The following is a 12,948-nucleotide window of genomic DNA, read 5'->3' as shown; positions in this document are numbered from 1 at the left end:
TCTAAACCATCCGAAATTATGGCTTTATTAAGCTTCTCATGCCATTTTTTCGGTGTTTGTTTTAAACCATATAATGATTTAACAAGCCTACACACTTTATGTTCATTTCCCCTTAGAAAAAAAACCTCCTAAATATAGCTCGGACTCCAAAAATTCCCAATAGTTCACCAAATTACCAAAATACCCTTAGGCTCACCCCGAGCCGGGTATCTATTTTTCGTTTTGAATTTTCCGCTACTTTGCTCAAAAGGACCGACTCGAGCTGAATATCTCAAATATACACACATAATAATGTGGTCCCAATCATATAGTACATATAATTACAATTATACCCTCAACTGGTCAAAATTACGAAAATGTCCATTCCTAGCATAAGAGGCCCTATAAGCACATTAATACACCCAAACATGCATAACCATTCATATCATAATATAACTCATATAATTTACATAATCACATATTTACTTTATTAATTAACACATAATTATTCCACGTTCCCTCCTAGCACGCTAATCGAGGTACTAAGCCTCATTAGGAATTTTGGGACGTTACAATCCCCAAAGCCCAAAAATGATAATTTACATAAATAGTGGAATATTTAGTACATTATCTAGCCTAGAATATCGGGGCGTTACTGGTGCACAAAACCTAAGCATTCCTTTGAAGGAGAAGAAAGGTCAATATTATCATTACCACAATCTTTTGAGAATGGATCTTGTTAAGTCAATTGATGGGCTTCAGTATACTAGAATGTCTATTGCACCAGAAATTGATTACACCATTTTCCAAAGTAACTTGAGACCTGATCATGAGAAGACTTTATTTGAATAATATAAGGCACAATGATCCAAAAATCCTGGAAGAACAACGTAGTTGCATCAAACAACTGGGTCTTCTTTTGCCGCAAGATTACATTTCAATACTTGTTTGGAATTGCAAAAGGAATGCTATTGCATTGGATCACCTTTCCTCGGTAAGTAGCAATACCAATTAGCAAAAAAAAAGATCAACAATTGCTTTTAGATTCTAATGAAAATTAAAATGAGCAACAAATCGAAAAAAAGAGGAATACTAATGAAAATGTTTGGATTATTTGTTGTATTACTTTTTTTTCCCTTATAGACTGAAATTTTAGTTTTTTAAAAAAAAAATCAAGTAAAATTACAGTAGATACTTAGGAATTATTATAGCTATTTTACAATCAAGCACTTAGGAAAAGCACTATATGATGCTTGAAGCCGGCTCCTCCTTAAGATTTAAGGAGCTTCTGTTTCTTCCTTAAAAGAAAATTTATGTTTTTACCCATCTTTTTACAAAAGCATCCCCTAGTCCAATAGATTAGCTATTTCATCCTTTTCCAATCCCAACAACCAATGATCTTGTTTATTCATTTCTAGCTCCAAATAAGACCCAGTGAAACCATCCAATCTTTCTTTCTTTCATCTACTCTATTAATCCATGTATTAATGAATCTGTTGACTGTTGAAGTCGGTTTGGAGTCCAACTGCGTATTGTATCTATAAAGATGTTATTTGTATTTAAGTGCATGTAAAAGTAATTGGTGGAGTACATCAAGGTTCTAGTCCCTTTTATGATTAAATGGATTACCTCCTTATTTGGGTAAAGGGATATATATTATATAAACTTTGCATGCTTAATTATAAGCAGGTCATGCGCTACGCTTTCGTATGTTATTAGTTGATTCCCTTACCACACTCTTTGCAATGGACAACGATGGTAATCAATCTGCAAGGTAGTTTTTTTCTCTCTCCTAAAGAAAAGTTATTATTTAGTTTACAAACGTGCTTCATTCAGATCCCACACAGACAAAAGTTGAGTTGAGTTGAGTTGAGTGGAGCCAAAAGATTCTCTTTAGTGTTTGTTATTCCAAGATATTTTGACAATGGAACGATCACCTCCCACCATTCAAGTTATGAGTTCCAAATCTTAGAGTAAAGTGGTTGATGCAATAACTTTTATTATGTAATTTGTTGCTTTGTTTTCTCCAAATGGTTAGTAAAGTACACAATTTTGTTTCATTTTTATCTGTAAAGTTCAAACCCTTTTGAGACATGGGATTCAGCAACTTTTTGAATGAATAGAAATACATCTTTTTTGGCAAACGACGCTCTCTAAATTTCCTTTTAGAGTGTTTGATCTAGTAACTTTTTCAAAGCTTTCTTATCCATCCAATGAATTCCTATGTCAAAGTGGTATCGATGTCCATTGTTCCCTAAGCAATGGCTGATAGAGACATTGGAGATCATCGTGCTGGCAACATTGCTCTCAATGTCCAACCCTTTAGGCATCCATCACCACCCTTGAATAGAGGTTCAACACATTATCCATGGATGTGCAACAAATCTTTACCACTATAGGTGGTGTTGAAAATCCAACTCCTTGACAAGATGAACTTCCTAGCTCAAAGTCTGATAACTCTCCTCCCCTCCACGACCATTACGTTGATAATTTTGCAAAATAGACAAATGAGATTTTAGAGAGAATCAAAAGGGAGGCTAGGTTTTCATTATGTCAAAAGAGATGAAAATAAGAGTACAAGAGCAACAAAATATATAACCAAAATAATGAGAGGCTAAAAGACTAAACTATCCTTACATAATAATAAAACTTATATTATTAACATCCCCCCTCAAACTCACGATGCATTTGTGGGAAGCATCGAGAGTTTGCTAACTAAGAAACGAAAACGATAAATAGTACGAGCCTTCGTAAACAAATCGGAAATCTGCATAGCGGAAGTGACAAATGGTAAAGCGATGGTCCCATTCTGATAGTGGTGACGAGTAAGATGACAATCTATCTCAATATGTTTCGTGCACTCATGAAAAACGGAGTTGCGAGTAATCTGAATAGCACTAACATTGTCACAATGCATCAGAGTGGGATCTGAGAGAATAACACCCATATCAGCAAGTAACCAACGCAACCAAACAATTTCAGTGGTTGTGGAGGCCATGGCACGATATTCTGCTTCTGTAGATGATCGAGAGACAACAGTCAGTTTTTTACTCTTCCAAGAAATAAGAGAATCTCCCAAAAATATACAAAAAACAGTGGTAGAGTTGCGATCAGTACAATCACCACCCCAATCTGCATCTGAGTAGGCACGTAACTCTAATGTTGACGTAGATGGAAAAAGCAGACTCTGAAATTGAGTTCCCCGAAGATATCGAAGAATACGAAGCACAGTTGCCCAATGAACGGTAGTGGGAGATGCAACAAACTGACTGACAATGTGAACTGCATAAGCGATGTCTGGCCTGGTGATAGTAAGGTACACTAAGCTACCAACCAGAGTGCGATATAGAGAGGGATCTGACAAGGCAACACCATCAAATGAAGAATACCTGGCATTAAGCTCAAGAGGGGTATCAACAGTGCGAGCATCAAAGAGACGCGCCTGATCGAGAATATCAACAATCACTACAAGAAAAACTGCATTCCATAGCGTTTTTAAAACGTTGTCTTTAACAAACGATAGCGTTATTATAAACGCTATATTATCCCATGTTATTAAAAGTCTGGACCTTTTCATAGCGTTTTTAAATTGTGATGTAAAAATGCTGTTGAAAGATATATAATAGCATTTTAAAAATATAATTAGATGTCAGTCATAGCGTTTTATGTATGTAGTCATTGATTATGTTAAATTGAAAATACTTACTTTTAATAGCGTTTTTCAAACGTTATGCAGAAATGATGTTGAAAGGTATACAATAGCGTTTTTAAAATGTAATTAGTTATCAACCATAGTGTTTTTTGTTTGTAGTATTATTTACTTTTAATAGCGTTTTTAAAACGTTATGTGAAGATATACAATAGCGTTTTTAAAATGCAATTAATTATAAGTCGTAGCGTTTTATGTTTGTAGTCGTACTTACTGTGAATAGCGTTTTTAAATTGTTATGTAAAGATATACAATAGCGTTTTAAGAATGTAATTAGTTATCAGTCGTAGCGTTTTATGTTTGTAATTACCCTTGCTTTAATAGCATTTTCCAAACATTATGTAAAGATATGTAATAGCATTTTGAAAATGTAATTAGTAATCAGACATAGCGTTTTTTGTTTGTAATCATCCTTACTTTTAATAGCGTTTCTTTATTGTTATCATTAATCATTGTCATATGAACAATTTCATGGCATAACAAAAACTTTTATATTTTTCTATCTTTTAACATATGAATAATTGCAACAAATGATAAACATATAACACGTTAAAAATTATACCTTAACATAAATTCAAATATTCTTAATATGTTCGCTACATAAAGCTAAAATATCAATATCCCAAAAGTACGAGTATATTGCAAGACAAAATACATAAGCAAAAGTTTTAAAACAAACTGATTCATAATTTGTTGATCATGGGCGTCCCTCCAAAATATTACACTTCATTCATTAGTTGTGCACCTGTAAGAGTGAAAAATATATAAAATTAAGAAAACAATGTAGCCAAAATAGTTGAAAACACATGTTCATTCATTAGTTAATTTTATGCAAAGATACGTACCAAAGATATCTATCAAGAAACAATTGAATTTCATCCATTATGTTCATTTCCTATATATTTTGATGATATAATTAGTTACTACAGCTGATTTGTTGTACTATTTATAAATCATTTTTAAGTTGCATGAAATTTTACCTCATTGTAACTTTATTAGAAGGCCAAGCAACAGTGCAACCAACCGCTTCTTCAATTGTACTCATATGTGATGTTGGTCTCCATAAATATGCAGTAGGTTTCTTAGCAACATCAACCCAAACTCTCATTGCATTAGGCCCAAGACGAAGATGATGCACCTCACATAAAGAATCACTAGAAGACCATCGACCTTCTGCAACAATTTCTCCACTTCCATTCCAATCAAGTAAATTGCAAGCATTGTTTTCAGGAGTGAACTTCAGATTATTAACACTCTGTTACATGATAAAACATATATTTATTTATAGATAATATTGATACTTAAAAAATTAAAAGTGAAATGATAGGTAGTAATTAAAATTGTAGTTACCATAGGAGAAGGCATGTGTGACTCCGCTTCACTTGGTTGAGTAAACCCCTACAAGTTTGAGAATAATTTAGTCATTTATAATTTTCAATGAATAGAGTAAAATAAACAGAAGTCAATTAATTTAATTTACCTGAATGTTTACACTTTTTGCAATAGTATTAATAAGATTCATCATCTCAGACATTTTATTCTTCATCTCAGATTGACTTGATTCCAATTGTGAAATATGGTCATCTCTTGCTCTTAGAATAGCTAACTTTGTATTAGTTACTCCCCTCCCATTAGCTAATGATCTACCATTCTTGTCAGGACCAAATATGATAGTGAGAGCATTTTGTACAGTATTCTGTGTTGTGCATGAATCTGGTTTTTCATTTGCAAGAACTTGTAGCTTCTCCTATAAATCATTTCAAGTTGACTGTTAAATAAGTCTATGTGCATACAAATACATATGTTTCTACAAACAAAGGGTAAATTACTTACAATAACTTCAGCAGCTTGTGCATTCACAGGTTCACCATTCTTCTTTGTGTGTGTCTTTAAGAAAGCTTGAACTCTTGTTACAGGTTTTGAGCTTTCCCTACTCTGTATCCAAGTACATTTTTCAGAAAGAGAACATATATTTTCTTATGTTTAGCTACCAAAAATATTTATTAAATTTTTACCATGTCATCCATTGTTCGAGCATATCCTCTCCTGCTGCATGTATGTGGGAGTTGTTTCTTCCTCATCTCTTTAAACTTATTGCTAATCGCCTAAAATAAATAAGAAATGAACCAGCAATTGAACATACAGAATACCAAACACTCCAGCAGTAAAACAAAAAAACTAAACCAGTATTCTAGCAATAAAACAGTAAACACAGCACACATAATAGTTTTTCAACAATAAAACAGTAACTATGGCAGCAAAGAAAAGAGTATGTAATAAACACTCCAACAGTAAACACTCCAGCAGCAAAAGAAACATACAGAACCAGTATTCTAGCAATGAAATAGTAAACACAGTACAACTCCTCCTGAACAGGGATGGGATGGTTGGTGGACTGTGAATGGTGATAATAGTGTCTCTTGAATAGCTTTGTCAAATAAATTTAGAAACACATTTTCAAGAAGAGAATTGGAAAAAAAAAAAATCATTTAAAGTACAAAAGTTTCATGAAAACAGGGCAGCAACTGCTCACATAATTTGAATACAATTAAGCCAATTGTAAATTTGGAATCTGAAATTTGTTTGTGGTTGCAAGAGTTCAAATTTAGAGCATAAAGATATTCTAAAAACTAACCATAATTGTAGTCTCAATGCAGCTCTTGAGGCCAATAGAGTTTAACTTTCATATGTGCATATCAAGCCAAGACAATCTAATGTTGCTAAGATTATGCAGAAACTACTAAGGATTTCTACTGCCTTAATTTGATCAGACCTGAAATAGTTTTAATTGACTGATATAGCATAATGCATTGTTCTAGAATAAGAATATTATATACTCCATAACACCAAGAAAAAAATATCTTACTTATCCAATCTCTTGATAAACATTTTCACCTAACCAGATATTGAACTGGGTTTTGTTTTCTCTGTCAAAGCCTAAAAAAAAGAACCCTTATCTGGATCATCAACTAAGCCATGACAAAAGAAACTACACCCTTGGTTGACTTGCTCTTTTTTATTATTTTGTCTGTTATACTTTTACATCAAATTCATTCCTAACAAGTTCAAAAATAAAAAAATTAGCATAACAGCCTCTTAAACTATTTGATTTAGTATATTAGTTCCTAAATTATAAAATATAACAATTAAGTTCCTGAATATGATTATTTTTACTGATTGATTGTATTGCATTACCAAATTGATTTATATGTTAAATGAAACTGTTAACAGGCCTCATATGATATATCTTTTTCTGTTTTTGTTAAATTAAGTTTAAATGTGTGAAATGAGTGATTCTGTAAGAGAAGATGTAAATGGATCGAATCTCTCAAGGAATTTAAGAAGTAATCCCAATCCAACGTCCCTATGACTTATATACAATAAGATGGAGTGGAGTAGCATAAAAAAAAAAAAAAAGACCAACAGTGGTAAGTCAATTTCTAACTGCCAGACATGTCTTCTTATTGTTTATTCTATTTATGCATATATAAAAAGAACTAACTAATTGCTAATAACAGAGTATCATTCATGTGCTTAGAAATTTTAATTTTTTTATAGACATATGACAGATCTTTTCTTCTCTTTCTCTCTATAGATATATATTCATAAGGAAATTAGTCTAAACTGCATACCAATATAAAACTTTAAACTAATTAATATATATATATATATCCACATATGTATGATAATATCAATAAAGCTAAACATATTTAAAATTAGATTATATAAACACTTGTGATAATGAATAAACTATTAAATTCTAATAATCGAATCCAAGAATAATCATAGAACCATCATTGATAAATTTATTTCTAAAATTTCTACAATTCTTTCATACATGAAAGGCATCCATACATATATATAGATATATCTACTGATCTACATTTATAGGATGTAATAAAGAACTTTAGCTATTTATCCATACCAAAAGCATTAAAACTATAATTCATCAATATCAGAGATGTAACAGCTAAGTAAGCAATGAGTGTTTTTTTTTTCTCAATCTTTCTCCTGATAATAAACCAAACTGAAATAAGTATGGTACCCAATTTATTTGTAATAAGCAGAATCTATATAATACATATATTGAAATTTTGGTTACCTGAAATTGTTTACTGGTTTTTTCACGCACAAATACTCTCCATTCAGTTTCTGATTTGATATTATCAGGCTTTAATTTTAGTCGTTCTTGTTCATTTGGTAGCTCGTTCAGTTTAGTAACTAGCCTGGACTTGGAAGATCTCCACAGGTCTCCCATTACTTTCATACACCAGTCTTGTTCCCAATCTTTGTCCACCTTATACCTTGTCTGCATTCACATTAAATATTAATTTATGAGTATTCACCTAAAAAATTTACCTTTTAACACATGAATAAATATAAGTTTAGAACCTGGATTGTTGACCACAAAATATCTTTCATTGATTTTGGAACCTTTCGCCAATCAGCTATTGTGTATGGTACAAGTTCCCTTACAAGAGGACCTATAAATGATGAAAGACTAACCGAGCCTTCCCCTACAGCTTGTCCTCTTGCATTAAACCTTACAGTAATACGACCATCAGGTTGGAGAGCAATAACTTTCAGCTTTGTTGGGCCTCTTTTTCTTTTGTTTTGAGTGACATGCTCTGTAGAGTTAACTAGAAATTCTTCCTGATTATTATTGAGAGGCACATCTTCTTCATGAGCAATAGATTGGCGATGGGAGGACCTTGTATTAGCAGCAGGAGAACCTTTGGTTGATGGCCTAATCAACCTAGACTTGGGTGACTCGTTCATCATAGTTTCTGAATTCTTTTGTGGAGTGTTAAAATCATCTTCAAAATCATTGTCAACAAAATGGCGCAGAGATCTTCTTGTTTTGTTCAGGTTGTGGAGTGGAGATGTTGCTTGGGTTCTACCTAACGCAGTTGCTCGTTGTGGGGACATGTTTTCATCTTCGTTGTCATCCTCATTTGTTGGATTTATACCAAACGCTGCTTCATAAGATCTTTTAGATGCAGGTGGTGAATCCATTACAACTTTAGTAGAGGATGCAAAACGAAGCTTCGATTTCTTCTTCTCTGCCAACTTTCCAAACTTAGCTGCTAATTGCCTCCTCTTTTCTGCCACAATTGCTTTCAAAGCACCAGGTTGCAAGTGAACTTGAGTTGAAGGTGATCCAACCTCCTTTTCATTGACCAAACCTCCATCCTTTTCATTGACTACACTTCCATCCTGCTTCTTTTTTCTAGTCTCCATATTGTACCTGTATAAGATTAAGAGATTAAGAGATTTAGTTAAAAGTAATTTGAAATATGCACTAAATTTGCATCATACAAAAACATGTATTTTAAATATGACAATCACAATGCTCAAGTTAAGGAAACAATTTTTAAAGCAGTTCAAGAAACTTAATAAGTACAATAATAAAAAAAATCATAAAAAAGTAATGACTAAACATTTTATGATTAATAAGAAAATGTTGTACTTTTTAACTTTGAGCAATCGAATTCTCATCATGTTGGTCATCATATATTTCTGATTCGTAGTGTCCTCTTGGTGGAGCCTTTAACACAATATACCAATTTGAATTTTCATTCTCCCTTGCGTAAAATATATGTTTAGCTTGTGAAGCAAGTATGAATGGTTCTCTAATAAACTCTTTTTCTCCTTGGTGTAGATTTACAAGAGTATACCAATCAACCTTCTTTACACCCTTGCCAACATGTGCCCAATTGCACCTAAATAAAGGGATATGAAAACTGTAATAGTCCAAGAGTATAATCTGATTAATTAACCCATAATATCCTACAACATCAGCCAATTGTGCATCATCTTTAGCACTAGATCTACACATTGTTGTTGCTTCCATATAAACACCACTATTTTGTGTCGTTCTCTCTGCATCCTTAGTATGAAATCGCTGCCCATTAATAACATATCCCTTATAGGATATGACTGCTTTACGAGGACCATGTGCTAATCTTGATAACATAGCATCAAATTCTGCAGTAGAAAACTACAGAAGGAAACATTTTTATCACATAATTTAATCGTAATTTCAGATTAATACAAATTTGATGCTATGTTAAAAATTATTGGCCCATACCTTTTCTTCTAACCACAAGGGAAAAAGCTCAGTATGTTGTCTCCAAAGTAGAGTGTGATTGGTTCTTAAAGTATTGTTATTCTTTTTTAGTTCTTGTAGATGCATCCTATATTTTTTAAAAAAAATTAATCACCATCAATAATTAAGCGACAGTGAAATTAGAAGATAATAAGTTTATCCACTCACTCTAAATATTGCTCTGTGACAGCTAAATTGAATAATACATAGCGATGTGCACTAGCTAGATCCTTATCATTTAGTGTAACAGTTACACCACGATGAAGTGGACGACCTTCAAGTAACACATCACTATCATTATATTCGTTACGTCCAATGAAGGAACCTTCGTCATTAGATTGTTTCAAAAATGATGCACAAAAGCGCATTGACTCATTAGCAAGGTAACGTTCAGCAATAGATGCTTTGGGATGTGTAGGTTGCATCACATACCCTTTAAGTAACTTCATATATCTACAAATAAAGAAGGAACCTTCCTCATTAGTTAAGGGAAATTCATGTTATACTATTGAAAGGTTACTAAAAATATTTACCTTTCAAAGTGATACATCCATCGAAATTGAACAGGACCACATAATAACACTTCTCGTCCAAGGTGAACAACTAAATGTACCATAGAATCGAAGAATGAAGGAGGAAAATATCTTTCAAACATACAAATTGTTTCAACTACTTCTGCTTCCAATTCTATGATTTCTTTTACGTCAACCACATGTTGGCATAATCCATTAAAAAATTTGCTAAGTCTTATAATTGCCTCTCTTGGACCATCCTCCATCAATCCTCGAATGGCCACTACCAGCAATTGTTGCATTAAGACATGGAAATCATGAGACTTAAGCCCCATCAACTTACGTTCCTCAACTACTACACAGTTACTAATGTTTGAGCTATAACCATCAGGTAACTTTAAATCAAATAACCTTTGGCAAAACATTGTCTTCTCTGATCTAGAAAGTGTGTAAGATGCTGCTGGAAGTCGTATAATCCCATCTTTCTCCACCGGATGCAAGGCCTTCTTGATACCCAAATCCTTTAAATCCAATCGAGCATTAAGATGATCTTTGGATTTTCCATTCAAGCCCAACAATGTGCTAATAATACTATCACACACATTTTTTTCTATATGCATAACATCCAAATTATGACGAACTAACAAAACCTACAAAGATTAAAGACACATCATCAACAAATTGAAGTTACATTTTATAAGCTTAAACTTTCAATTTTAAATAACTTCAAAATATATTAAACTAACCTCCCAATATGGTAGATTGAAAAATATAGATTTCTTCTTCCACATTCCTTCCACCTTATTATCCCGACTCCTTTTTTTGGGATTCATATTTTTTCCAAAATCGTTGGTAATTTGATTTAGTTCTTCAACAATTTCACTACCACTCAAAACTTTAGGGGGGCCTCTTTCTTCTGTAGCTCCATTGAACCATGCTTTCTTAGACCGATATGGATGATCAAACGGGAGAAATCTCCTAGTATTTTGGTATGAAAATTTTTTACTATGTTTCAGCCTAGTTGCACATGTATCATTACCACAAATCGGGCAAGCTGTCTTGCCTTTGGTTGTACACCCAGCAAGATTTCCATATGCAGGAAAATCGTTTATTGTCCACAACAACATTGCCTTCAAATTGAAGAAGCTTTTGTCGAATGCATCATAAGTATGCACTCCATTATTCCACAATTTGTTTAAGTCTTCAATAAGAGGCTCCAAATAAATATCAATATCGTTTCCAGGTTGTTTACGACCTGGAATCAATAATGACAAAAATGTATTTTCGTCCCTCATGCACAACCAAGGTGGTAAATTATAGATAACAAGCATCACTGGCCAACAACTATAAGTGGAGCTTAGACTTTTATAGGGGTTAATTCCATCAGCAGCTAGTCCGAGCCTAAGGTTGTGTGGTTCAAGATTAAACTCTGGCCATCTTTCATTAATGGAATCCCAAGCAGGTGTATCCACTGGATGTCGCATCTTCCCATCAATACTTTTATGAGTGAAATGCCACCTTAAGTTTTCAGCCATTTCTTTTGATCTAAACAATCTTTTCACTCGGGGTATTATCGGAAAATACCTCAAAACTTTGGCAGCCTCACCAACTTTAACATTCTTTGTGTGTTTATCAACTTTCCATCTAGAAACACTACACTTTGGACAAACATCCATTTTAGCCTTCTCCTTTCTAAATAAGCAACAATCATTAATACAAGCATCAATCTTTTCATATTTCAAATCGAAATTTCTCAAAAATTTCCTAACTGAGTACATGGAATCAGGAAGTACATTGTTTTTGGGAAACATATCACAAAGGAGTTCTAATAGTCTAGTAAAACTTTTGTCTGTCCAACCATTCAGATTCTTCAACCTATATAAACCTACAATTGATGAAAGTTTTGTGTATTTCTCACACCCTTCATATAAAGGAGTTTCCGCATCCTCCAACTTCTTTTGAAGATCTTCGTTAACAAATTCATCATCTTCACCACCTCCACAACCTATATTATTGTCCACATCATCCATGGCAGCAGTCGTGTATAAATCAAATGCATCCATATCATTCGAAACTTTGTCAACTTGAGTATCAATGGGTTGCTCTCCATGGTGAACCCAAATACGATAAGTTGGATCCATTCCGGTTATAACTAAGTGCTCAAAAACATCATCAACACAATGATGATTTAAGTTTCAACACTTCTTACAAGGACAGATAATTTTATTTGGAAAACCATAATTTCTTTCTACCATTTTCACAAAGTCCCATGCCGCATCCGTGTACTCTTTTGTAGCTCTACATATTTTTAAAAAAAAAGAGATTAACCTTAATATATTTTCTTAGGCCTTCAATATTACTTGAAATTTAAAGTTATTTTTTAAATAATACCTGTTTAGTTTCACCCAATTTTTGTTCAACATTTTCTTCAGTTAGCTGCTATCTAAGCTAGCTATATAAGTCCTAGTCTTCTTCATAATCAAAAAAAAAAAAAAAAAATCAGATCAAGAGAAAAAAGGACAAAGATATCTAGTTGTTTATAAATTTATTTATATGTGAGGAGTGTGACATATATAGGCAAAGATACTTTGCCTTATAGGATTCATACTTTATCAATTGTTCAATAAAGAATATGAGAT

The 12,948-nt window shown here is 33.0% G+C and overlaps 1 protein-coding gene, 1 long non-coding RNA gene and 1 pseudogene across 2 annotated transcripts; 1 reads left to right on the top strand and 2 right to left on the bottom strand.

Annotated features, from left to right (window-relative positions):
* Positions 1-1,040, top strand: part of LOC133805852 (nuclear intron maturase 2, mitochondrial-like) — a 78,943-nt pseudogene extending 77,903 nt beyond the window's left edge.
* A 1,650-nt stretch (positions 1,041-2,690) lies between these two features.
* Positions 2,691-3,556, bottom strand: LOC133805851 (secreted RxLR effector protein 161-like). Its single transcript, XM_062244001.1, has 2 exons — positions 2,944-3,556; positions 2,691-2,746 (listed from the first exon to the last, which is right to left on the bottom strand). Exons 1-2 carry the CDS (start codon positions 3,554-3,556, stop codon positions 2,691-2,693), a joined length of 669 nt encoding a protein of 222 aa, XP_062099985.1.
* Positions 3,557-5,377: 1,821 nt separating this feature from the next.
* LOC133804641 (uncharacterized) lies at positions 5,378-5,793 on the bottom strand. Its single transcript, XR_009878555.1, has 3 exons — positions 5,704-5,793; positions 5,522-5,623; positions 5,378-5,435 (listed from the first exon to the last, which is right to left on the bottom strand). It is a non-coding gene; the product is annotated as an uncharacterized LOC133804641 (long non-coding RNA).
* Positions 5,794-12,948: the final 7,155 nt, after the last annotated feature.

The sequence above is a fragment of the Humulus lupulus genome, chromosome X (assembly GCF_963169125.1).
Source record: "Humulus lupulus chromosome X, drHumLupu1.1, whole genome shotgun sequence".
Taxonomy (NCBI): Eukaryota; Viridiplantae; Streptophyta; class Magnoliopsida; order Rosales; family Cannabaceae; genus Humulus; species Humulus lupulus.
Note: the sequence above shows the minus strand (reverse complement) of the source record. Positions and strands in the feature narration are given on the sequence as shown.

Coding starts and splice junctions, on each gene's coding strand:
- LOC133805851 (XM_062244001.1), bottom strand. CDS start 3,556: ATGAAAAGGTCCAGACTTTTAATAACATGGGATAATATAGCGTTTATA. Junction 2,747..2,943: donor CACTGAAATTGTTTGGTTGC/GTTGGTTACTTG, acceptor TCCGCTATGCAG/ATTTCCGATTTGTTTACGAA.